The 27526-nt window shown below is 38.8% G+C and overlaps 1 protein-coding gene across 1 annotated transcript; it reads left to right on the top strand.

Moving 5' to 3' along the window:
- Positions 1-10774: 10774 nt before the first annotated feature.
- On the top strand, positions 10775-19253 carry LOC130456935 (butyrophilin subfamily 1 member A1-like; the record flags this gene model as incomplete). Its single annotated transcript, XM_056814709.1, has 5 exons — positions 10775-11183; positions 12749-13030; positions 13159-13317; positions 15176-15188; positions 17405-19253. Coding segments are annotated over 5 exons (1740 nt in total), but the record flags the coding sequence as incomplete, so codon positions are not given.
- Positions 19254-27526: the final 8273 nt, after the last annotated feature.

The raw sequence follows: 27526 nt of genomic DNA on the forward strand, positions 1-27526 counted from the left end.
GCTACGATGGTCTGGACACGTCATCCGCATGGACCCACAGCGAATACCAAGACAGGTATTCTATGGCGAACTGTCAGCTGGACTCAGGAAACAAGGTTGACCAAAGAAAAGATACAAGGATCAGCTAAAGTCAAACTTGAAGTGGGCTGGCATTATACCAAAGCAACTAGAACTCTCTGCCTCTGTCAGAAGCAGCTGGCGAGCCCACATTAACCATGCCACCTCCACCTTTGAAGATGAGTGATGTCGACATCTTGCTGCTGCGACACCAGGCCACAACCGCACCTCCCGTAACAACTGGCGTCCCATGCCCCATGTGCCACAAACTCTGCACCTCAGCCTTTGGACTCCAAAGCCACATGAGGGTACATCAATAGATGATAATGCACAAAGACAATCGTCATTCTTGGCTTCCGAGAGACTACTACTACATGTCACAATTCCCCTTCTTCACTCCACTCAGTAAAAGTCAATAGCTTCCTATTGCCTCCAGAAAGCAAATAAAAAATGCTACTAAGGATTCAAAGCCCTTCATAATTTAGCCCCCTCCTACATTTCCAGTATTGCTCCCCTACATATATTGTTTGATCCAATGACACTGGTTTCCTTGCTGTTCCATGAACAAGACACTCTCAGCTCTGGGCATTTTCTGACTGTTCCTTGTGCTTGGAATGCTCTTCTTCCTTTGCTCTGACTTCTGATCACCTGACAACACTTAGGGTCCTTGATTTTTATCTCCAAGGGGATCATTATTTGGCACCACTTGTTCCCAAAACTTGGATCTTTACTTTTGTCAGATACAAGGTTATTATAATATTTTGCTCCTACTTATTTTATGTCTGTTCTATTCCACTGATCAATCTATTTCTTAGCCAGTAACAGATAGTTTTTGATAATTACTTTTTTATAATACAGTTTGAAATTGTTCTACTAGATCACCTTCTCTTATACTTTTTTTCATTAATTCCTTTGATATTCTTGACTTTTTCTTCTTCCAAATGAATTTTGTTATTTTCTTTAGCACAATAAAATCATCTATTGATAATTTAATTGGTATAGCATTGAAAAAGTAGGTATCACTTTCTATTTCTTCTTGTAGGTATTTGTGAGTGATAAGTAGAAATAATGATGAGTTAAGTGTTTTTTTTTATTTTTTCCATTTGAATAAGTTTATTTAGTCAATTTAGAACATTATTCCTTGGTTACAATAATCACATTATTTCCCTCCCTCCTCTCCACCCACTCTTTCGGCAGGCAATGCGCAATTTCATTGGGTATTACTTGTGTCCTTGATCAGAACCTATTTCCATGTTGTTGGTGTTTGCATTAGGACGTTCATTTAGGGTCTACATCCCCAACCATATTCCCTCAACCCATGTAATCAAGCAGTTGTTTTTCTTTGGTGTTTTTACTCCTACAGTGTTTCCTCTGGATGTAGATAGTGGTTTTTCTTATTCTCTGAGTTGTTCAGGGTCATTACATTGCCACTAATGGAGAAATCCATTACATTCGATTGTACCACAGTGTATCAGTCTCTGTATACAATATTTTCCTGGTTCTGCTCTTCTCACTCTGCATCAATTCCTGGAGGTTGTTCCAGTCTCCATGGAATTCCTCCACTTTCTTATTCCTTGGAGCACAATAGTATTCCATCACCGACATATACCACAATTTGTTCAGCCATTCCCCAATTGAAGGGCATTCCCTCATTTGCCAATTTTTTGCCACCACAAAGAGCACAGCTATGAATATTTTTGTACAAGTCTTTTTCCTTATTATCTCTTTGAGGTACAAACCCAGCAGTGCTATGGCTGGATCAAAGGGCAGACAGTCTTTTATCGCCCTTTGGACATAGCTCCAAATTGCCCTCCAGAATGGTTGGATCAATTCACAACTCCACCAGCAATGCATTAATGTCCCAACTTTGCCACATCCACTCCAGCATTCATTACTTTCCTTTGCTGTCATGTTATCCAATCTGCTAGGTGTGAGGTGATACCTTCTTTTTGCTGCCCAGGTAATAACAACAGTTTTTAAGAGTTACCAATGACCTCTTTTCTTATAGGGATACATATCATTTTAAGTTATTGAGTCTCTTAAAATTTTTTTTGTTTTGTTTTTCTTTTTTCCCCTCTTTTTTTAATTACCTTTTGATAATTCTCTTGAGTTCTGTGCTTGGACATCAAATTTTCTGTTCAGGTCTTGTCTTTTCTTCACAAATTCTTGGAATTCTTCTATTTTATTGAATGACCATACTTTCCCCTGTAAGAATATAGTCAGTTTTGCTGGGTAGTTGATTCTTGGTTGTAGACCTAGTTCCCTTGCTTTCCGGAATATCATATTCCATGCCTTTCTTTTTTTCAGTGTGGATGCAGTCAGATCCTGCGTTATCCTCACTGTGGTTCCTTGGTATCTGAATGACTTCTTCTTGGCAGATTGTAATACCTTTTCTTTGGTCTGATAGTTCTTGAATTTGGCTATAACATTCCTGGGTAATCTGTGGATTCTATCAATCTCTACTTTTCCCTCTTGTTCTAGGATATTGGGGCAGTTTTCTTAAATAATTCTCTGTAGTAGTGTGTCCAGACTTTTTCTTTTGTCATGGTCTTCTGGTAGGTCAATGATTCTTAAATTGTCTCTCCTTGAACGATTTTATAAGTCCTCTGTTTTGTGAATGAGATGTTTCATATTTTCCTCAATTTTTTCATTCTTTTGGTTTTGTTTTATAGTGTCCTGCTGCCTTGTGAGGTCACTTGATTCTAGTTGTTGTATCCTGGTTCTTAAAGACTGGATTTCATCTTTAGTTCTTTGGTCGTCCTTTTCCTTTTGGTCTGATTTTCTTTGGAGGTCATCTTTCATCCTCTTTACCTCATCTTTCATCTCCTTTTTCTCATCTTTCATCTTCTTCACCTCATCTTTCATCTCCTTTGCCTCATTTTGCAGCTGGTTGATTTTGGCTTTCAAGACACCATTTTCTTGTTTTAGTTCAAGTGCCTCTGTTTCCAGATGACTTATCTTAGTTTTTAAGTTCTTTTCCCAATTGTCTTCAGCCTCTCTTAATTGTGTTTTGAATTGCATTTTGAGTTCTTCCAAAGCCTGTATCCAATTCACTGGGATTTCTGATTTTTCCTTTGCTGATCCCTTCCCCTCTGTTTCGTTTGCTCTTTGCTCATTACCTGTGCAAAAGCTGTCTATTGTAATTTCTTTCTTCTTTTTCTGTTGTTTGCTTGGGTTTACTCCTTCTTTGCTCCCTGTATTTGTCTGTGCTCTTGCTCCTCTCATTTTTTTTTTGGTTTTGGGTCTGTCAGTCTCCCCTCTTGGAGCTTTGTCAGATTTCTTGGTACAGTCTCTAGGGGAGGAATGTTAGCTTCCCTGTCCTCTGGAGACTTTTGATCAGATTAAATTCAACTGGGTTGGGCTGTATGTGCTCTGAGGTAGAAGACTCCTGGAAGGCTGGGCCGCCCAGGCTCTCTCCAGTTCTCTTTAGCTGCTTCTCCGCTGTCCGCCTCTTACCTCTTTCTTATTTATTTTTTGGTTTGATTTATCTAGTTCAAATAGAGGAAGGTTCAGGTTCACTTGTATAGTTTTTCTATCTATTTCATCCTTGAGCTCCACTAGTTTCTCCTTTAGAAATTTGGATGCTATGCCATTTGGTGCATACATATTGAGTACAGATATTTCCTCATTGTCTATACTGACTTTTATCAGGATGTAATCACCTTCCCTATCTCTTTTAACTAGATTTCTTTTTACTTTGGCTTTGTCAGATATTATGATTGCGACTCCTGCCTTCTTTTTATCAGTTGATGCCCAATAGATTTGGCTCCATTCTCTTACTTTCACCTTATGCGTATCTACCTTCCTAATGCGTGTTTCTTGTAGACAGTATATGGTAGGGTTTTGGATTCTAATCCACTCTGCAATTTGCTTTACAGTTTATGGGTGAGTTCATTCCATTCTCATTCAGAGTTATGATTACTAGCTGTGTATTTCCCAGCATTTTGATTTCTACTCCTGATCCTGCCTTTTCTTCTTTCACTATTTCCTTCTATACCAATGTTTGTTTTTAATCAATCCCCCTAGTTCCCACCCTTATTTTACTTCCCTTTCTACCCCCTCCCTTCTTATTCCCCCCTTATTTTCCCTGTAGTCTTTCTAAAATTACCCCCCCACCCTCTCCCTCCCTTGTACTACTTCCCTCCCCACCAGTCCATTTGTTACCCTCCTACTCCCCTATAGGGCACAAATCTATTCTCTGCCCCCAATTGATTGGATTGTTCTTCCCTCTTTGGGTCAATTTCAAAGCATGTAAGAGTTGAGTATTTCCTGTCTTCAACCTCTTTACCCTTTCAGTATATTGATGTTCTCCCCCCCTCCCACCAAGAGCTTCTTTGTGACATATGAATTTACCCCCATTTGTTTCTTTTCCCATTTCTTTTAGTATTAACCTCTCTCTTTTTTAGCTCTATTTGTATACACACACAAGTATATGTATTTATGCATGTATATATCTATATATATATATATATATACCTATTTATGTCTTGTCCTTTCATCCTATACAATTTGTCACTTTTCCCTCTAAGTGTAGTTCTTCTAGCTTCCCAGGTATTTTAAGAGTTATCAATGACCACTTTTCTTATAGGGATACATATCATTTTAACTTATTGAGTCTCTTAAATTTTTTTGTTTTGTTTTGTTTTTCTTTTTCCCTTCTTTTTAAATTACCTTTTGATGATTCTTTTGAGTTCTATGCTTGGACATCAAATTTTCTGTTCAGGTCTGGTCTTTTCTTCACAAATTCTTGGAATTCTTCTATTTTGTTTAATGACCATGCTTTCCCCTATAAGAATATAGTCAGTTTTGCTGGGTAGTTGATTCTTGGTTGTAGACCTAGTTCCCTTGCTTTCCGGAATATCATATTCCATGCCTTTCTTTTTTTCAGTATGGATGCAGTCAGATCCTGCGTTATCCTCACTGTGGTTCCATGGTGTTTGAATGACTTCTTCTTGACAGCTTGTAATACCTTTTCTTTGGTCTGATAGTTCTTGAATTTGGCTATAACATTCCTGGGTGTTGTCGTCAGTTGGGGATTAAGTACAGGAGGTGATCTGTGGATTCTTTGAATCTCTACTTTTCTCTCTTGTTCTAGAATATCGGGGCAGTTTTCTTAAATAATTCCCTGTAGTATTGTATCCAGACTTTTTCTTTTGCCATGGTCTTCTGGTAGACCAATGATTCTTAAATTGTCTCTCCTTGAACAATTTTCTAGATCCTCTGTTTTGTGAATAAGATGTTTCATATTTTCCTCAATTTTTTCATTCTTTTGGTTTTGTTTTATAGTGTCCTGCTGCCTTGTGAGGTCACTTGATTCTAGTTGTTGTATTCTGGTTCTTAAAAACTGGATTTTATCCCTGGCTTCCTGGTCATCCTTCTCTTTCTGGTCTGATTTCTATGGAGGTCATCTTTCATCCTCTTTACCTTATCTTTCATCTCCTTTTTCTCATCTTTCATCTTCTTCACCTCATCTTTCATGTCTTTTACCTCATTTTCCAGCTGATTAATTTTGGCTTTCAAGACACTGTTTTCTGTTACCAGATGACTTATCTTGCTGTTAAAGTTTTCTTCAGCCTCTCTTAATTGTGTTTTGAATTGCATTTTGAGTTCTTCCAAAGTCTGTATCCAATTTGCTGGGATTTCTTATTTATTGTTTGCTGATCCCTCCCCCTGTGTTCCATTCGCTGTATAGAAGCTATCTATTGTAATTTCTTTCTTATTTTTCTGTTTTTTGCTCATATCCACCCCTTCTTTGCTCCCCGTATTTGTCTATGCTCTTGCTCCTCTCATTTTTTTTGGTTTTGGGGGCTTCTGTCAGTCTCCCCTCTTGGAGCTTTGACAGAAAATCTCTTGGTGCAGTCTCTGGTGGAGGTTTGTTGGGGGTTTGAGCTTCCCTATACTTTGGAGGATTTTGATTGGATTAAAGTACAATGAGGGAGTGGTGTCGAGCCTGGACTTCCCTGAGTTCTGAAGACTTTTGATTGGATTAAGTTCAGCTTGGTTGGGCTGGGTGTGCTCTGAGGCCAACACCTCCTGTAAAGCTGGAGCAAATATGGAGGATCTCCATAGCTCTGGCCAGGCTGCCAGCTCTATGTTTCCTCTCTAGCTCCTTCCCTGCCATCTGTGTTTGACACTCTGAGCTTGGCACAGTCCTGCCCACAAGGTACACCCTCCAGACCAGCACCTTTGTCCACCCAGAAGTTCTTGCTGCCACTGGAGCCTCAGAGCTCTAGGTGGGCAGGGGGGGAGGGGTCCTGGGAAGGTCCTTCTGCCTTCCCCTTAAACCTGAGTGTTCTCAGATTCTGGCTTTTGGGGTGGCGTACCTTTTGAATTGAGTCCAGCAGAAGGGTTCCTTGGCTCTGTCTTGTTGTTAGGCTTGATTTTCAGTCCCCTAGGAGCATTCAGTTTGTGATCGGTAAAGAAGGGTATTCAGAGGTCTGAACTTCTGCTCCTTCTAGGCCGCCATTTTGACTCTCAGATATATCTTGATACTTTATTGAAATTGTCGATTGTTTCAACTAATTTTTTAGTTGATTCTCTAGGATTTTCCATATATACCATCATATCATCAGCAGAGCTAGTTTTAATATCTCCTCGCCCAACCTGATTCCTTCAGTTTCTTTTTCTTCTCTTATTGCTATTTGTAAGCATTTCTAATAAATAGTATTGGTGATAGTGGGTATCCTTGTTTCATTTCTGATTTTATTAGGAAGGCTTCCAGCTTTTCCCCATTATAAACAATGCTTTTTCATGGCTTTAATGTAGATGACTCTTATCATCACTTTAATAAAAAATCAATTCATACCTATTCTTTCCAGTATTTTTAATAAGAATGAGTGTTGTATTTTGTCAAAAGCTTTTTCTCCATCTATTGATAGAACTACATGATTTTTGTTAATTTAATTATTAACATAATCAATTATGTTGATAGTTTTTCTTGTTAAACCATTCCTGCATTTTTGGTATAAATACTGTTTGGTCACAATGTATAAATTTTGTGATATATTGTTGTAGTCTTCCAGCTAAGATTTTTGTATCCATATTCCTAATGAAATTGGCTTATAATTTTCTTTCTCTGATTTTGCTTTTCTTAGTTAGTTCTCCTGCTTTTCTATATTATTCATATTCATTATTTCTTTCTATATAATAACATTCTTTGTTATTAATCAATCACAATTTATTTTTCCATTTCCCAATCAATAGGAATCTATGTTGTTTTCAGTCCTTTGCTACTACAAACAGCTCTGCTACATGGATGTGGATATATGAAATACCTTTCTATCTTTGTTTCTGTTTAGGATAAAAGTAGTAATAGTACTCTGGGTCAAGGGTATGCATATTGTTTTAGTCAGTTTTTTAGTATAATATTACATTGCTTTTCAAAGGGGTTTACACTTTACAGATCCATCAACAATGAATTAGTGAGTATCTTTGCATAGTCTTTCTTTTTTATTTTATTTTATTTTATTTAGACCCTTACCTTCCATCTTGGAATCAATACTGTGTTCCAAGGCAGAAGAGTGGTAAGGGCTAGGCAATGGGGGTCAAGTGACTTGCCCAGGGTCACACAGCTGGGAAGTATCTGAGGCCAGATTTGAACCTAAGACCTCCCATCTCTAGGCCTGGCTCTCAATCCACTGAGCCACCCAGCTGCCCCCTGCATAGTCTTTCTAACATTGATTGATTCTATTTTTTATAATTTTTGTCAGTTGTCCAAGTCTGAGTCTTAGTGTAGTTTTAATTTGCTTTTCTCTTATTAATGATAGGTCTTAATAACAGATTGAATATGAGCGGTGAGGGAGTGAAGATTTGAGGTTGTAATCTAGGGAGCTTGGGAGGATGGTATTGTGAAAAATGGCAAATGGCAAATGGCAAATGCTGGGATAAGGTTTCCGAACAACAGGTATATTGATGCATTGTTAGGAGGTCTTTGAATTGGTATAGTCATTGGGAAAAACAGTTTGGAACTATGCCCAATTCTAAACTGCCAAATTCTCTATACCATTCAGTCCTCCTAGACCCGCAAGGTGGTCAAAGAGAGAAAAAAGGACCCACATATACAAAAGCATTTATAGCAGCTCATTTTGGAGTGGCAAATAAATAGCTTCAGTAAATGATGAATCATGAAGATATTAAAGATGTATTCAGAAGCTGATTCTAATGAGCAAAGTGTTCATGAATCAGACATATGGATATATTTCTAATATTTCATGTTTGATTTCTGAATCTTTCAATTGGATGGGGGTAAAAATTTGTTGGTCTTAAAGTTGTACTTTCAAAGAAGTGAAACTGCAGCTGACAGACAGGCTGAAAATAGATCTTTTTGAATTTGTAACGTTTACCCTTAACATCTGAATAAGTTTGGACCAGACTTCTGGGAAGTTTTGACTTAAGTCAGGAAGGGCTTTCAAATGGGCTTCTTTCCTTGGCTTCTGGCCGAAAAATTGTGTTACCACCTGTTCATTATCTCTGTATCTTATGTAAAAACCTTTGCTGCTTCCATTGTTCAATAGATACCCCCCAAACCGCTAAGGCTAAAAAAGTTATAATAAATGGTCAGAGACAAGAGCTCTCTCTCACTGACTTGTCTCCCTGGCAGACATCACACTGTAACTCTGTGTCCCTTGTCTGTTATTTTCCCTCTTCGTCTCCTTACTTAGTCTTAAAACCCCTTCCCCATCGTTTTCCAGTCTTTGGCTTCCCTCCAGTGTGACTAGGAGCCACTCACAGATCTTTGGAGAAGCTGGACCTCTTCAGCAAAGAACTAGAAACTGAGGGGGTCACCAATCAATTGGAAATGACTAAAGAATTTAAGAGTATATGAATGCAATGGAATCCAATAAGACCATAAGAAATAAGGAAATGGATAGTTCTAGAGAAACCTGGGACAACTCAAATGAAGAGATACAGAGGAAAATGAACAGAACCAGACAAAGAATTAATAGTAGTATAACTGTAACATTGAAAAGATGAGCAATCTGAAAAAAAAGGTCCCTCATAGCCCCAGCTTATACTGAAATCAGTGATTTTAATTGATCTTGCCGTATGCAGATACTTTTTATGTCATCATCATAAATAGATCAGAGTCCAGGCCAAAGTTTCTTTCCTTGTTTTTTTTCTCCTTTCATTTTCAGAAGCAACCTAAGAGGCCCAAGAAAGGTTGAATTGCTCTGGAGAGACGTTTATTGCATAGATTTCCTGGATACTTGATTTTTTTTTTCTGGGATAATCATATTGTATCCTTCCAGAAGGACAGCCAATTCTCAGATCACAAAAAATAGGAATGCATCATAACTTTGTGAGAATGAAGAGCAGGAAGAGCACCGAATCTACCATTGTCCCAGCCTCGTGTGAGCAGTCAGACTGAAGAGAAACTCCAGAGTGTCTCACTGATTATAAGGAGAAAAAGTGTGAGTATTGTGTGGTGCCTCTGAACTGTGGGGGGTGGGGTGGGAAAAGGAAGAGATGGGAAGATATTATGCAGATAAAATGTGGGTGCAGAAGACATAGCATGTCAGAGCCATTTATTATTTTATCTCCCCCACTTCCCATATATACATCCTGGATTATGAGAAGAAGCTCAAGAAAGCAATGGGTATATTGAAGGGGCTAAAGTCATAAAAAAAAAAAATCTATTCCTTTCTTTCTTTCGGCTTTTCAAGCCCTCTTAAATAAAAGTCAATTACCTTATCTTTGGAGAGTTCTCCCTGCAGAGCATGACTTTTAAAAAACTTTTACCTTCTGTCTTAGAATCAGTACTGTGTGTTGGTTCCAAGGCAGAAGAGCAGTAAGAGCTAGACAATGGGGGTCAAGTGACTTGTCCAGGGTCACACAGCTAGAAAGTGTCTGGGGTCACATTTGAACCTAGGACCTCCCATAGAGCATGGCTTCTAAGAAAGTTACTGCATTATTGAATTTCAAAGGAAAAGGAAGAAAGGAAATAATTGCTGCGTGCTCCATTACCTGTTTGCCTGCTCTTTGTGTTCCTTCAGGGAATCACTGGCCTTTTGATCAAGATTTATAGGGGTTTGTAGGACTTAGGCAGGGTTGTTATAGCAAACAGTACAGATGCCCCTTTATACGGATCAATAATCTTTGTCTTTTCTTTATCCCAACCTATACACACAGAAAACATTTAATTAACTAATTAAATCAATATTTGTTAATTATTTGATTGGTTCTATTTTCTAGTTTCCATGTTTGCAGCTCTGAGCAAGATGGGTTTCCTAAGCTCCTTTTTATTCATCTGCTTCATGTTCCTTTTTCCTCTGCAGATGCCTGTGCGGGGCACAGGTAAGGATATTTGTCTCTTTCCTTTTCTTTTTTTTTTCTATTATGTATAAAAAATTTGAATGAGACACTAACCGGAACACATAGAATCAGTAGCCTTGGAGGTGACCAATAGTTCTACCTCTTTCTATACAATGTTAGATCATTGACAATAATTTATACACTCCTAACTTTAATGGGTCCCCCAAAGAACACTTTATAGAAGCATCAGTTCACTAGAGTGGATCAACATTATTAGCCTCATCAGAGTCAGAAAAATAAGTTTGTTTGAGAATAAATTCCTTGGAAAAATCTATACACATGCTTTCCCCTAGAGGTTTTATAATAATTATTATGTCAATTCCCTTTCCTCCTAAGGAGAGGAAATATCCTTTCAGGAATAGAATGCTCATCTTCCTTTCCCCTCATCTATCTCCTGTTTCTCTAATTAACAGAACAATTTGTGGTGCTTGGACCAACTGAGCCCATTGTGGCCTTACTGGGTACGGACATCATACTGCCCTGCCGCCTCTTCCCCTTGATGAGTGCGGAGCACATGGAAGTCAGGTGGTTTCGCTCCCAGTTCTCTGAAGCTGTGTTCGTGTTCCAAAAGGGGAAGGAAGAGACTGACGAACAACTGGTGGAATACACAGGGAGGACAGAACTTATAAGTGAATTCATTAGTAAGGGGAGTTTGTCTGTGAAGATTTACAATGTTCAAATGTCAGACAATGGAAAGTACCAGTGCTATTTTAGAAAAGGAGATGTATACGAACAAGCGAGTCTCGAAGTGAAGGTGGCAGGTAAGCAGTTTGTTTGGAAAGACGAGCCCTTTTTGATGGGACAGTACCATGTGTGTCCATCGTATTATTTCTCATCACAACTCTTGTAGATTCAAATTATACATTCCATTTTTTAGCAGTCCCAAGTTCCACTGATCTCAGTGTTCTGTGTCTGATATTGGTTCAACTGTAGCATGGAAGAAATATTTTTTCTTGGAATCACAAGACCTGGGTTGAAACAAATTTTATTACTTGATTGCTGTCTACCATTTTGACTGTCTGAATCTCAGTTATTTTATCTTAAAAATGTAAATAATAGTCTTTCTACCTGGCCAAGTCTAGTACTCCATTAAGACTTACAGAGTCAAATGAGATAATAGCTGCCAAAATGTTTTGCAATGATAATACGATTTGTATAAATCTGAACTATCCCTTTTTATGAATAGATATGTGGACATGGAAGAGTGCTTTCCTCCATGATTTCAACCTCTGTGGTTGGGGATGTGTCTATGATATCCTAGGCATCGGGGTGGAACAGTGGATAAAGTGTGGGGTTCTTCATGAGTTCAAATCTGGCCTCAGACACTTATTGGCTATGTGACCCTGGGCAAGTCACTTAACCCTGTTTTCCTTTGTTCCTCATCTGTAAAATGAGCTGTATAAGGAAATGGCAAATCACTCCAGTGTCTTGCTAAGAAAACCCCAAAATGAGGTCATGGAGAATCAGACAACTAAACAACAGTCATCATATCCTTAACATATAATAATTTATAGTATAATATAATAATAACATAATGATCTTTGGCAGACTTATATCCACGATCTTTAACATCTCGTATAAATATATGTTGAGAAGCATGTGCTATTTAAAGTAGCATGGCTATTTTCTTTATCTACTTTGATATCCTCCACTCCTTAGACCTATACCACCCACACCACCTTGGAAAGCAATGCTGGGAGTGGAGCACAGATGAATGATTCTTTGTCTCCTTTTTCTTACTTTGAAGAAAGATGGAATTAAGACAATCCATTTCTGATACAGCTAAAAACAACTGACTGAACATGAACTGAAACCAACACAATTGCAACAACACTAACACCTTGGGAAGTCAGGAGTAGAAAGTCTGCCTAATAGATCCATCTTATAAGAAGGAATACATAGAAATTCTGTAGTTATAAGTATCAATTTAAAATACTGGTCACACATACACACACATTCTATCTATCCAGAGATAAGAAGGGAAATTTCACTTTGTTCCTTTTACAGGACTCCATAGGCAATTTCAGAGTTACTTGAAGTCTTAAGAGAAAGAGAACACTTGAAGAAAGGAATGATTCCCAACCCAAGCTCGGAATCTGGGAAATCCCTTCCCTGTTATGGGCTGCTGTCTTCCTATCTGTTTAGTTGGAAAAGGTAGTCAACTTGCACTTATTAGACACCTGCTATTTGCTAAGTCCTAGGGATATGAGGAAAGGCAAAAGATAGCCTTTGCTCTCAAGGAGCTCCCAGGCTCATGGAGCACAGCCTCAGCCCTTCTCTAGTTTTCTCTAAGGCATGTTGATGTAGAAAGATGATGAATTCTGTAGCCATGATGATTTCTGCTCCTGAGGGCTCTCAGGTCTCTGGCTTCTCTCTCTAGGTCTAGGTTCTGCTCCTCACCTCCGCTTGGAAGGGCACGAGGATGGAGGGGTTAAGTTGGCATGCATGGCAGACGGATGGTTCCCACAGCCCCAGGTGCAGTGGAGAGACAATAGGGGAGGGAAGTTATCCTCCCTCTCTGAGACCCAGGCCCAAGATGAAGCTGGTTTCTTCCATGTGAAGGCGTTGATTGTGGTCCAAGAGAGCTCTGTTAGAAATGTATCCTGCTCCATCTGCAACAAGCTCCTGAGTCAGGAGAAGATATCAGCCATTGACATCCCAGGTCAGTTCTCAGTCCTAAAGAGAATGATTAGAGTTGGGGTAAATGGGACAGGTGGAAGAACCATAGTGGAGGGAAAAGGGCTTATTTTTGGTATGTATCTGACCTGATCCCCTTGGGTCTCTCAATAGAGTCCTTCTTCCCTAAGACTTCTCCGTGGAAGAAAGCCCTGAGTGGGATTTTACCTGTGGTGGGAATTCTCCTTGGAGTCAGTATCTTTTTCATCCTGAAAGAAAGGAAGAAAGTAAAGAAATTGCTCCAGGAAAATAAGGAGGAACAAAAAGCCAAAGGTAAATGAGAAAAGCAAAGTGGGGAAATGAAATGAGCAGGAACTTTGTCTTGGTTTGTGGAGTGATGAAGACCAAGTAAGAGGGGGGGGAAGAGAGAGAGAGAGAGAGAGAGAGAGAGAGAGGGAGACAGACAGAGACACAGAGACACAGAGACACAGAGACACAGACAGAGACAGACAAGGAAGACAGAATTCCAGACTCCAGAAGAGACAGCATCATGACAATTCCAGAGCAGGGAAGACTGGCAATTTTAGGAAGATTCCTTGTATCTAGGAAAGGATCCCTCTCATCTGGTATTTAAGGAGCAAAAACCTGTCCTTTCTGCAGAGCTTAGATTTATGTAATTTCTTTCTCTTTCAGATAATTTCAGTACAGAGCTTGGTAAGTTCAATTTCCCCCCACAACTGAATTCAGCCTGTGTCTCACCCAGGACCAACTTCAGGATGATTCATTTATTATTGTTGCCTTTCAGAAAAAAGGAAGCATCTCTATGATTCAGGTGAGTAATTCTTACTTTTACTCAAATGAGCAGTCTCTGCCTACTTTCCCTGTGGGAGATACAACCTTCCATACCAGTGCATAATTACACACACACACACACACACACACACACACACTGACCATACATATATTATGCTTATGGATTGGGGTGGGAAAAGTTTATTATAGAATAGAGTCTATGAAGAAAGCCATTTTATTTTTTATCAATGCATTTCGTTTTTTATACAACTATTCCTTTATGTAGTCTTTCTATCCTTTGTGACCAGAAAACCAGTTAAACAAAATCTTCCCCAACTGTGACTACAAATCACAATGCAAGAAATGTCATACCTGTAACTTCCTAGCTCTCTAATGAGAGGAAGAAATATTTTTTTGTCCTCAGGGCCAAGATTGGTCATTGCATTTAATGTGAGTTGACTTTGATCTTTAGTGTTTATCATTTTCACTTACATAGTTGTGGTCATTGTGTATTTTGTTCTCATGGATCATCTTTACTCTGCACCATTTCAAACAAGTGTTTCATGTTTATTTGATTTCTTTACATAAATAATTTCTTAAGGTGAAGTATTTCATGACATTGCAATATTATACTATGATTAACTTCTCCATAAATCAGGAGTACCCTCTTTCTAACCAAAGTTTTGATACCACAAAAATGATTCTATGAATATTTAGCTTTATACAGGACCTTTTTTTTTGATACCTTGAAACATGCATAATAGTGATATTTCTGGGCTATTTAAAAGTTTGATAATTTTTTTTTCTGTCATGTAATTCCAAATTATTAACCAGAATGTCTAGACCAATTCACTTTCTAGAACACTGTATTGGCTGCAATCCTCAAGAGTTCCTTTATCCTAAAGGCTTCATGATATCTCTCTCATTTCTCTCCTATTTGCCCAACTTCCTTCACTGTCTCTTGTGCTAGTTTATCATTCATATATGGATATTCTACACTAGGTCCTCTTCTCTCTCTATACTCTTTCTTATTTAACACATCAGCTCCCATGAATATAAGTATCTTTTCTAAGCAGATAATTCACACATCTATGTATCTAGCCCCAGTTTCTTACTGGTGCTTTTAATCCCAAATTATCAGTTGTATATTAGAAATTTCAAACTTACCATGTCCCAAAGTAAATTCATTTTCTTTCCTCTCCTCTTCTAAACCTTCCTATTTCTGTTGAAGGTACCACAATTTTCATCATCCATAGTAGTTGGTAAACTTAGAATTGGATAGAAAATAACTCTTACTCTCCCTCACTTCACATATCCAGCAACTTACTAGATCTTGCCATTTCTACCTCCATAACATCTCTTTTTTTCCTTATCTAACACCTTTTCTCCATTCACACAGGAAACATCTTAGGGTAAGCTCTGCTAATTGATTGCATTGGCTTTCTCATTGATTTCTCTTCTTTGTTTCTCCCTTCACTTCACTCCACTCGCCATCCCCATCCAATATGTTGTTATCAAAATAATTTTCCATAACTGTAGATGTAACTATATTTCTTCCTACTTGATAGTCTCCTTTGGAATATTAATGCCTCTGGGAAAAATAAATTATCAGTACTCTGTGATGCAGGAAAAATGGCCTTTTCTCTGTTCCTCACATGTGAAACTCCTGTTTCCCCACTTTGCATTGCTCATTCCGTATGCCTAGAAAACATTGACTCTGCACTTCTTGGAAGGGCTCTCTTCTTTCAAGACCCCGTTCAAACACTACCTTCTACATGAAGATTTTCCTGTTCCTCAGACACTCAATTACTACTTGCCAAACAACTTTGTATGTATCTACCCTGTGCTTAAGTATGTATCATCCCTTTATATTTAAGATTTATTTTTAAGTGGCTTCAGACTAGAGAGAGTTTCAAATTTTTTATTTGTATCCACAGCATCCAGCAGAGTGCCTGGTATGTAGCAGGCATTTAATAAATGTGGGTTGCTTAATTGAGAGGGAAGCTCTAATTGAAAAAGTTCTCATTGGTATTCCTTTTCATGTAATTTAACTTTCACTGCCCAAGAACAAAACTTTGAGCATAGATAAAGGAAGTTCTTCACATGCAGTTTCATCTTTTTGTTTCCTTTCAGCCTGGCGGAAGGCCCACATATATGCTGGTGAGTCTCTCCTCTTCCCCAGGATCACCACATCTCCTATTTCAGGGGACTTTCTGTTAAATGGAAGACTCTGACACATAGACATGATCCCTGGGAGTGGGAGGAGGATCCAGAGTTAATGGTGGCAAATATGGGGGAACATTTTTCTGCCTTCAGGCATTTCAGAGCCTTACCTCACCTTTAATTGTGTGTGTGTGTGTGTGTGCACATGTACATGTGCATCTGTGTTCTCTTTCAGACTGGAGAAAGAAACATTTTCAGGCATGTAAGTGATTTCAACTTTGTCTTCTGGACCCCCATTAAATCATATTAGGCCAAAAGATTCCATTTTTCTTTTTGGACCTGAAGAAGATATTCCATTGATCTTATTTGAAAGTTTGCAGGGTAGTTAGATGGTTTCGTGGATTAAGAGCCAGGTCTAGAGTTGGGAGGTCTTGGGTTCAAATGTGGCCCCAGAGATTTCTTATCTGAATGACCTTGGTCAAGTCACTTTATCCCCAATGCCTAGTCCTTACTGATCTTCTACCTTGGAATCAATATACAGTATTAATTCTAAGATGGAAGATAATGGTTTAAAAAAGCCAAGAAAGTCTGAATCCCCTTTTTCTGCAGATTACTATTTATGTGTCATCTAAATCCTTTATTTAAAAAATATAAGCCAGTTTCTTTCTGTTCTTTCCTAAGGGAGAGTGAGAATTGCTGGTTATTTCCCTCTGTGTAAGACTGAAGACTTATTTTACCCATTTCTCCAGTCTTGATTGCTCTAGTTCTGTGATCCTTTCCTCCCAGGTCTTATTCTTCATTCAGAGGCAGTTTTCTTCTCCACCGTCTCAAGCTTTTCTCTTGTTAGTTCTTCCACAATCTACTTTCTTCCCCAGAACACAAACACCACTTGCTAACTCCTTTCAATATTGCAAATATTCTCCAACTGCTTTTGAGAGAGGCCTGGTGGGGATGAGGATATTTAGCTTGCAGAGAAGCACAGGCTGAGGCATGAGATCTCCTGTATCTGAAGGCCTGCCTGAGTGCGATGAGCATCCAGTTCTTGTACACATTCACAGGGGAAGAGTAACTTGTATTAAAGTCAGAGATCGTGGTTGCACAAAAGGGGCAGAAAGGGCGCTAGAATGAAGGCTGAGGGAGGATGCAAAGATTCTGTGGAGTCAGCAATGGTCTCACTGTGGGACTGTCCCACTGATCCTCGCACACTGCATCTCTTTTATCCTGTGCATTGATTCTAGGCGTCCCCCAGGGGTACAGAACAGAACATGTTCTGACAGGAGCCTCTTCCTTTCCCCACTAGCCCAAGCTATGGAAAAGGCATTCAGGAATGAGGAAGCAGGTGAAGGAAGGGCACAATGGGGGCATTTTCACTGGACTTAGCCGTCCTGCACTGTCTCTTTTGCAAAGGCATTTCATAATACGCGTTTTAGCATTGGATCTCAGCTGCTGAGCTCTTCAGATGAAGGTGGCCCCTGTGCAGAGAGGAATCTGTGGCAGGGACTCATTCGGGAGAGGCTGGAGCCAGTCAGACAGGCGACAGCCCAGCTTCTGCTGAAGGCTCTGAAAGGCCTCTCTGTGTGGTGTTTCCTTTGGTCCTAGGTTCCTCCTGGCCCCTAAGCCACGCTTTCTCCTGGACCTGTATTGACCTTGTGCCTCTTTCTGCAGTGAATGTGACTCTGGATCCAGCCTCTGCTCATCCTGGCCTCGTTCTCTCTAGGAATGGGAAAGACACGAAAGTGGAAAGTGCACGAACGAGTGCAGAAGAAACATTCAGTGTCCTGGGCCGGGAGCCCATCACCTCTGGCAGACATTACTGGGAGGTGAAGGTGGAAATGGAGGCTCAGAATAAAGCCACTTGGCATCTTGGAATTTGTAGGGAAGGTGCAAGCAGGAGTGGGTGGGTCAGAGAGTCCCTAGAAGAGGGGTTCTGGGCCGTAGGATGCAGTGACGGGATATTTTGGCCAATAGTTAGTAAACAGTCAGTGGCTCCATTCCTAGGGAAGCCCCCAGAGCAGATAGGCATATTCCTGGATTATGAGGCAGGAGACGTCTCATTTTACAACATGACAGACGGGTCTCACATCTACAACTTCCCCCCAGCCTCCTTCTCTGGCCCTGTGCGCCCATACTTTAGTATTCAGACCCTCGATACATCTTTCACCATCTGCGGTGTGTCAGACAGACCTGAGAGCATCCCTGCCCCTTCTCTGGAGACCCCAGGGACCGCCCAAGAGCAGGAAAAGTTTCTTGGTGACAAGAACAAGGCTCCGGAGGACAAATCTACCCCAACACAAAGTCATTCTCCACCTCATTATAAGCCAGTCTCCCAGCATACCAAGTAACTGAGCTCTCCATGTTCCCTCTTCGATAAATTCTCCCTAACAACCAACTTTCCCAAAGCTTATTTCAAAGCTCTCATTTAATGAAAGCACCCACTGCATAGAAAAGAGCCAGAATCTGAACTCTGTTTTTTTCTTTTAGAAGAAGTAGAGCAGGAATATATGCCATTTGGCATCAGTTCTATGCATAGGCCCTAGAAAGAGCAAGGTTTTCTTTTGTTCTTTTCCTATTTATTTTTCTAAAGCACATTTCTTATGTGTTCTAAATACTGTTGAGATGACCAAAATAGAAGCCTAACTTTCATTCTTCATTGGAGCCTGTCGGTTACTGTGGATTCTCAAAGACTTTGCCAATGGTACATGGGTCTTGGTGATGATGGGTCTTGAAAAGTCTAACCCAAGTGTCTTGTCTGAGGGCGATTTTGTTCAGTATTGAGTGAAACATATCAAGTAGGTTAGCCACTAGACTAATGACTTCTTAGACACAGGCAATCCATAAAACAAACTAAATGAAACGTACCTTAAACATTGATAATATTCTATTTTTTGTAGTGTTAGTGGAGTGTTGGGAAAGGGGGTAAAGGGTATTGAGTCTCAATTTTTAGATCCCCTATAAATAATAAGAGAAGATATTTGAAAGGTGAGATTTCCCCTTGAGGTTAGCATGGACTAGAATCACATAGGATGAGTAGGTATGGATAAATTGTGATTCAAGTAGTCCCCATGTGCCCTGAAGTGTCAAAGAGGCCACTGCTCCATGACTGTGCTTAAGTGGTATGATGAGGAAAGAAGACAAGACCCTAATCTTGAGTTACTTGTAATTTACCTAGGTAAAGAGAGCAATGTCTGTTGCCTGCAGAAAAATCAGAAATCAAGTATATATTGATGTTTTACTTGTGTGGAGATTTGGTACAAGATGATTGTAAAAAACCCCAAACTCAAATTGTCAGTCTCTTTTATGACTCTTTTATAATATAATAAAACATAATAAATAATTATGTCTCATTTATAATAAATTTTAGTTTAAAAATTCTTCTATTGATTCTATTTCTAGTTAGAGGGATACTCGATGATTATCTGAGTGTCCTCTCTGAGTATATAAGAAAGATATTGAAGTGGGGGCAGGGGAGAGAAATTAGAACCAAAATGGTGCAAAGAGTATTACATTTGATGCCAGAAAATCTGGTCTGAAGTCTTGGCTTTGTGTCTTTTTGACTGTGATCTTAAGTAAGTATTTTATCATCTATGGGTCTCCTTTTTTCCAACTATTAAATGAGGGAAATAGGTTAAATGGTATGGTCTCTTCCAATTCTAAATATATGACCCCATTATGCTATCTTGGTTGCTACTTTTAAGAGAAGTTGGTGGCAGAACTGGGACTACTGGGAAGGAGCAGGGGCTCTTTCATTTAAAGATTATCAGTTATTAGATCAGAATTCCCTCTAGTAATCTCCAGGGTTAGGTCTAGGACTTAACATAGACTATGGTAAAGCACACACACACATATGTATATGCACATATACATACACCCATCTATTACATGCCCAAGAACTGGATACATTTTTCCTTATTTGGGTAGCTGGATATCCAGAATCAAAAAAATCACATCCAGAAAGGGCCCAGAAGAAGAAAACCAAATGAACAGTATCAAAGTTGGAAAAGGGGGACCTCACCTCTAATGAAGAGGAAATTAAGGCAAACATTAGAAACTATTATGCCCAATTATATGGCAATAAATATGACAATCTAGGTGATATGGATGAAGATTTACAAAAATATAAGTTTCCCAGATTAACAGAAGAAATAGAATACCTAAATAATCCCACATCAGAAAAAGAAATTGAGCAAGCCATCAAAGAATTCCCTAATAAAAAATCCCCAGGTCCAGATGGATTCACAAACAAATTCTATCAAACATTCAAAGAACAACTAATCCCAATATTATACCAACTATTTGACAGAATAAGCCAAGAAGGAGTTCTACCAAATTCATTTTACAACACAAATATGGTACTGATCCCAAAGCCAGGCAGGTCAAAAACAGAGAAAGAAAACTATAGGCCAATCTCCCTAATGAATATAGACACAAAAATCTTAAATAGGATACTAGCAAAACCAGCAAGTCATCACGAGGGTTTTTCACTATGACCAGGCAGGATTCATACCAGGAATGCAAGGATGGTTCAATATTAGGAAAACCATCCACATAATTGACCACATCAACAAGCAAACTGACAAAAATCACATGATTATCTAAATAGATGCAGAAAAAGCCTTTGATAAAATACAACACCCATTCCTATTGAAAACACTAGAAAGCATAGGAATAGAAGGGCCTTTCCTGAAAATAATAAACAATATTTATCTAAAACCATCAGCAAACATCATCTGCAATGGGGATAAACTAGAGGCCTTTCCAATAAGATCAGGAGTGAAGCAAGGATGCCCATTATCACCCTTATTATTTAACATTGTACTAGAAACACTAGCAGTAGCAATTCAAGAAGAAAAAGAAATTGAAGGTATTAAAATAGGCAATGAGGAGATCAAGCTATCACTCTTTGAGATGATATGATGGTCTACTTAAAGAATCCTCAAGAATCAACTAAAAAGCTAATAGAAATAATCAACAACTTTAGCAAAGTTGCAGGATACAAAATAAACCCACATAAATCATCAGCATTTCTATATATCTCCAACCCAGTTCAGCAGCAAGAATTAGAAAGAGAAATTCCATTTAAAATCACCCTAGACAATATAAAATACTTAGGAATCTATCTGCCGAGACAAACACAGGAATTATATGAATACAACTACAAAACACTCTCCACACACTCTAAATGAACACTCTAATGCAAATATTATCAACATAGCAATGGGTTCAAATCAAGAAAATATGTAATGCCCAGCGGATTTACGCGTCGGCTATGGGGGGTGGGGGGGGAGGAAAAGAAAATGATCTATGTCTTTAATGAATAATGCTTGGAAATGATCAAATAAAATATAAAAAAAAAACACTCTCCACACAATTAAAACTAAATCTAAACAATTGGAAAAACATCGATTGTTCATGGGTGGGATGAGCTAACATAACATAACATGACAATCCTACCTAAATTAATTTAATTATTTAGTGCCATACCCATTGAACTACCAAAAAACTTTTTTACTGAATTAGAAAAAACCATAACAAAGTTCATTTGGAAGAACAAAAGATCAAGGATATCCAGGGAAATTATGAAAAAAATTCAAAGGAAGAAGGCGCTGCAGTTTCAGATCTTAAACTATATTTTAAAGCAGGGGTCATCAAAACAATTTGGTACTGGTTAAGAGACAGAACGGAGGATCAGTGGAATAGACTTGGGGTAAATGACCTCTGCAAGGCAGTCTACAATAAGCCCCAAAATCACAGCTTTTGAGACCAAAATCCACTATTTGATAAAAACTTATGGAAAAATTAGAAGACAGCACAGGAGAGACTGGGTTTTAATCAACATCTCACACCCTACACCAAGATAAACTCAGAATGGGTGAATGACTTGAATATAAAGAAGAAAACTATAAGTAAATTAGGTGAACACAGAATAGTATACATTTCAGATCTTTGGGAAAGGAAAAAATTTTAAACCAAGCAAATGTTAGAAAAAAATCACAAAATGTAAAATAAATAATTTTGATTGCATAGAATTAAAAAAGTTTTTGTACAAACAAAACCAATGCAACCAAAATTAGAAGGGAAGCAACAAATTGGGGCAGGGGGATCTTCATTACAAAAACCTCTGACAAAGGTCTAATTACTCAAATTTATAAAGAGCTAAATCAATTGTAAAAAAATCAGGCCATTCCGAATTGATAAATGGGCAAGGGATATGAATAGGCAATTTTCAGATACAGAAATCAAAACTATTAAAAAGCACATGAAAAAGTGTTCTAAATCTCTTATAATCAGAGAAATGCGAATCAAAACAACTCTGAGGTATCACCTCACACCCAGCAAATTGGCTAACATGACAGCTATGGAAAGTAATGAATGCTGGAGGGGATGTGGCAAAGTTGGGACATTAATGCATTGCTGGTGGAGTTGTGAACTGATCCAACCATTCTGAAGGGCAATTTGAACTATGCCTAAAGGGCGATAAATGACTGTCTGCCCTTTGATCCATCCATAGCACTGCTGGGTCTGTATCCCAAAGAGATAATAAGGAAAAAGACTTGTACAAGAATATTCATAGCTGCACTCTTTGTGGTAGCAAAAAATTGGAAAATGAGGGGATGCCCTTCAATGCCTTTAAACATTATTTTATTTGGTCATTTCTGAGCATTATTCATTGGAGGCAAAGATCATTTTCTCCCCCCCACTCCCCCACCTATCCCATAGCCAACGCCGATTCCACTGGGTATCACAAGTGTTCTTGATTCGAACCCATTTCCATGTTGTTGGTATTTGCACCAGAGTGTTCCTTTAGAGTCTCTCCTCAGTCATATCCCCTCATCCCCTTGTAGTCTAGCAGTTGGTTTTCCTCGGTGTTTTTACTTCCACAGTTTGTCCTCTACTTGTGGATAGTATTTTTTCTCCTAGATTCCTGCAGATTGTTCAGGGACATTGCATTGCCACTAATGGAAAAGTCCATTACGTTCGATTGTACCACAGTGTGTCAGTCTCTGTGTACAATGTTTTCCTGGTTCTGCTCCTTTCGCCCTGTATCACTTCCTGGAGGTTGTTCCAGTCTCCATGGAATTTCTCCACTTTATTATTCCTTTTAGCACAATAGTATTCCATCACCAACAGATACCACAACTTGTTCAGCCATTCCCCAATTGAAGGGCATCCCCTCATTTGCCAATTTTTTGCCACCACAAAGAGTGCAGCTATGAATATTCTTGTACAAGTCTTTTTCCTTATTATCTCTTTGGGGTACAAGCCCAGCAGTGCTATGGCTGGATCAAAGGGCAGACAGTCTTTTAGCGCCCTTTGAGCATAGTTCCAAATTGCCCTCCAGAATGGTTGGATCAATTCACAACTCCACCAGCAATGAATTAATGTCCCAACTTTGCCACATCCCCTCCAGCATTCATTACTTTCCATAGCTGTCATGTTAGCCAATCTGCTAGGTGTGGGGTGATACCTCAGAGTTGTTTTGATTTGCATTTCTCTGATTATAAGATATTTAGAAGTCTGGGTATTTTAGCAGGTTATCCCCCATGCTTGGAGCATTCTCTCTCCTCTTTGCTGACTTCCTTTAGGTCTCAACTAAAATCTTATCTTCTAGAAGCATTTTCCAATCTCTCTTATTTCTAGTGCCTTGACTCTTTTCATTATATCCTACTTGTCCTGTATTGAACTTGTTTCTACATATTTGTTTGTTTGTTGTCTCCCCGGTTAGACTGGAAGCTCTTTGAGGGTAGGGACTCTGCCTCTTTTTTTGCACCTTCAGGGCTTAGCACAGTGTGACACATAGTTCTTGTTTGGTTTTCCCCTTTAAGAGGATCCATGACATCATGGGGGTGATGTCTTGATTTGGGCTTAATTTGGATTTAAGTCAGGCAGAGTTATACAAAGTTATCTGCCTCACTCTCTCTTCCAGAGTCATCAAAGTCTTTCAGCAGGTCAAAAGAGTGATGAAGGCATCTTCAATGTCTGACTGAGCTCTGCTTTAGCCACCTTCTAGCCATTGGAACAAATTGTTTTCATCTGCCCATTCTCCTGGGTGAAGTTTTCCCCCATCAGCTGCTAAGTCTGTCTGGTTGATTTTTTCTCCATAATATTTCTCATTCCCATATTTCTCTCCATTCACATGGCCACCACCCTAATTCAGTTGGTCATGATTTCTCACCTATATTACTACACTATCCTCCTCACTGATCTTGTCTCCAGTCTTTCCCAATTCCAATTGCTCAATAGTTGTTAAAACAATCTTCCTAAGGTACAAAGCTGTCATAGTCAAAGATCCTTAATTACTAATCAGATGAAATACAGATTCCTTGACCTGGTCTTTAAGGTTCTCCCAAATTTCATTTCTATCTACCTTTCCAGTCTTATTTTGTGCTATTGCTCTTAATGAATTCTATGCTCCAGGCACACAAGATTCCTGGCCGTTTCTAGAACTTCATATTACAGCTTTCATGACTGCATTCAGTACACAGTGCTCCCATGAATGGAACACATGTCCTCTGCAATCCTCTTAGGACCGTTGACTTTCTGATTTATCACCACTTAAGGAAAAACACCAAAGCTGTCATGCTTCACTTCCGTCCTAACACCCTAACCATGTCCACCTTGACCTCCCCATCACCTTCGCCATTCATTCCCTCAACAAACACAAGCGTGATCAAATCTACTCTGCCATTGTTCCTTTGTGCCTAGATGGGTGTGTCAATTGGTTTCCCTCTAGTTCCACTCCCAATCCCAGTAATTTTCTTTCATTCTTTCTTTCTTTTTTTTAAATCCTTACATCCTACTTTAGTATGAATTCTAAGACAGATGAATGAGAAGGGTGAGGCAAACAGGGTTAAGCAATTTGCCCAGGGTCACACAAGTAGGATGTGTTTAAGCCAGTTTTCAATCCAGGTTTTCCAGACTCCAGGTGCTGTATCCACTGCGACCAGCTAATTGCCCCTATCTCTGTAATTATCTGAACCAAAGTGCCCTTCCCCAGCTAACCCTCACCTTTGTGGGTTGCCTCAGCCATTAGACTCAAAGAAGATAACATGTAAAGCACTTTGCAAACCTTAAAATGCTAGTTTTTATCATCATCATCATCATCATCACAATCATTGTTATCCGGTTGTTACCTTGAGGACAAGAACTGTCTTTCCTTTTTGTATCCCTAGTCCTTAGTGCAGTACTTGGGTACATAGTGGATGGTTAATGAATGCTTTTTTGACTGATTGATTCTTTTTTCTTTAAACCCTTACTTTCTGAAACAACAAACCAGGGGGAAATTTTTATAACAAATTTCTCTAATTTCTCAAATTTATAGAGAACTAAGTCAAATTTATGAGAATTAAATCATCCCCCAATTGACAAATGGTCAAAGGATATGGACAATTTTCAGATGAGGAAATCAAAACTATCAATAATCATATGAGAAAATTTTCTGTTTCACTCTTTTTGTCCATTTGAATTAGTTTATTTAGTCAATTTAGAACATTATTCATTGGTTACAATAAACACATTATTTCCCTCCCTCCCCTCTACTTACCCTTCCCACAGCCAACATGCAATTTCATTGGGTATTACTTGTGTCCTAGATCAGAACCTATTTCCATGTTGTTGATGTTTGCACTAGGATGATCATTTAGAGTCTACATCACGAACCATATTCCTTCCACCCATGTATTCAAGCAGTTGTTTTTCTTTGGTGTTTTTACTCCCACAGTGTTTCCTCTGAATGTGGATAGTGGTTTTTCTCATAGGTTCCTCCTAGTTGTTCAGGATCACTGCATTGCCTCTAATGGAGAAGTCCATTACATTCGATTGTACCACAGTGTATCAGTCTCTGTGTACAATGTTCTCCTGGTTCTGTTCCTCTCACTCTGCATCACTTCCTGGAGGTCGTTCCAGTCCCCATGGAATTCCTCCACTTTATTATTACTTTGAGCACAATAGTATTCCATCACCAGCATATACCCCAATTTGTTCAGCCATTCCCCAATTGAAGGGCATTCCCTCATTTTCCTTTTTTTTTTTTTTGCCACCACAAAGAGCACAGCTATGAATATTTTTGTACATGTCTTTTTCCTTATTATCTCTTTGGGGTACAAACCCAGAAGTGCTATGGCTGGGTCAAAGGGCAAACTGTCTTTTAGCACTCTTTGGGCGTAGTTCCAAATTGCCCTCCAGAATGGTTGGATCAATTCACAACTCCACCAGCAAGCATTAATGTCCCAACTTTGCCACATCCCCTCTAGCATTCATTACTTTCCTTTGCTGTCACGATAGTCAATCTGCTAGGTGAGGGGTGATACCTCAGAGTTATTTTGATTTGCATCTCTCTGATTATAAGAGATTTAGAACACTTTTTCATGTGCTTATTAATAGTTTTGATTTCTTTGGTTGAAAACTGCCTATTCATGTCCCTTGCCCATTTTTCAATTGGAGAATGGCTTGATTTTTTGTACAACTGGTTTAGCTCTTTATAAATTTGAATAATTAGACCTTTGTCAGAGGTTTTTGTAATGAAGATTGTTTCCCAATATGTTGCTTTCCTTCTAATTTTGGATGCATTAGTTTTGTTTGTACAAAAACTTTTAATTTGATGTAATAAAAATTATTGATTTTACATTTTGTGATTTTTTTTCTAGCTCTTGCTTGGTTTTAAAGTCCTTTCCCAAAGATCTGACAAGCATACTATTCTGTGTTCACCTAATTTGCTTATAGTTTCCTTCTTTATATTCAGGTCATTCACCCATTCTGAGTTTAGCTTGGTGTAGGGTGTGAGATGTTGATCCAAACTTAATCTCTCCCATATTGCCTTCCAATTTTCCCAGCAGTTTTTATCAAAGAGTGGGTTTTGTCCCCAAAACTGGGATCTTTGGGCTTATCATAGACTGTCTTGCTGAGGTCATTTACCCCAAGTCTATTCCACTGATCCTTCTTTCTGTCTCTTAGCCAGTACCAAATTGTTTTGATGACCACTGCTTTATAGTATAGTTTGAGATCTGGGACTGCAAGGCCTCCTTCCTTTGCATTTATTTTTCATGATTTCCCTAGATATCCTTGATCTTTTGTTCTTCCAATTGAACTTTCTTATGGTTTTTTTCTAATTCAGTAAAAAAGTTTTTTGGTAGTTCAATGGGTATGGCGCTATATAAGTAATTTAATTTGGGCAGGATTGTAATTTTTATTTTGTTATCTCATCCCACCCATGAGCAATAAATGTTTTTCCAGTTGTTTACATCTTGTTTTAATTGTGTGGAGAGTGTTTTGTAGTTGTGTTCATATAGTTCCTGTGTTTGTCTCAGCAGATAGGTTCCTAAGTATTTTATATTGTCTGGAGTGATTTTAAATGGGATTGCTCTTTCTAATTCTTGCTGCTGAACTGGGTTGGAGATATATAGAAATGCTGATGATTTATGTGGGTTTATTTTGTATCCTGCAACTTTGCTAAACTTGTTGATTATTTCTACTAGCTTTTTGGTTGATTCTCTAAGTAGACCATCATATCATCTGCAAAGAGTGATAGCTTGGTCTCTTCATTGCCAATTTTAATACCTTCAATTTCTTTTTCTTCTTGAATTGCTACTGC

This window comes from Monodelphis domestica, chromosome 2, assembly GCF_027887165.1.
Source record: "Monodelphis domestica isolate mMonDom1 chromosome 2, mMonDom1.pri, whole genome shotgun sequence".
Taxonomy (NCBI): Eukaryota; Metazoa; Chordata; class Mammalia; order Didelphimorphia; family Didelphidae; genus Monodelphis; species Monodelphis domestica.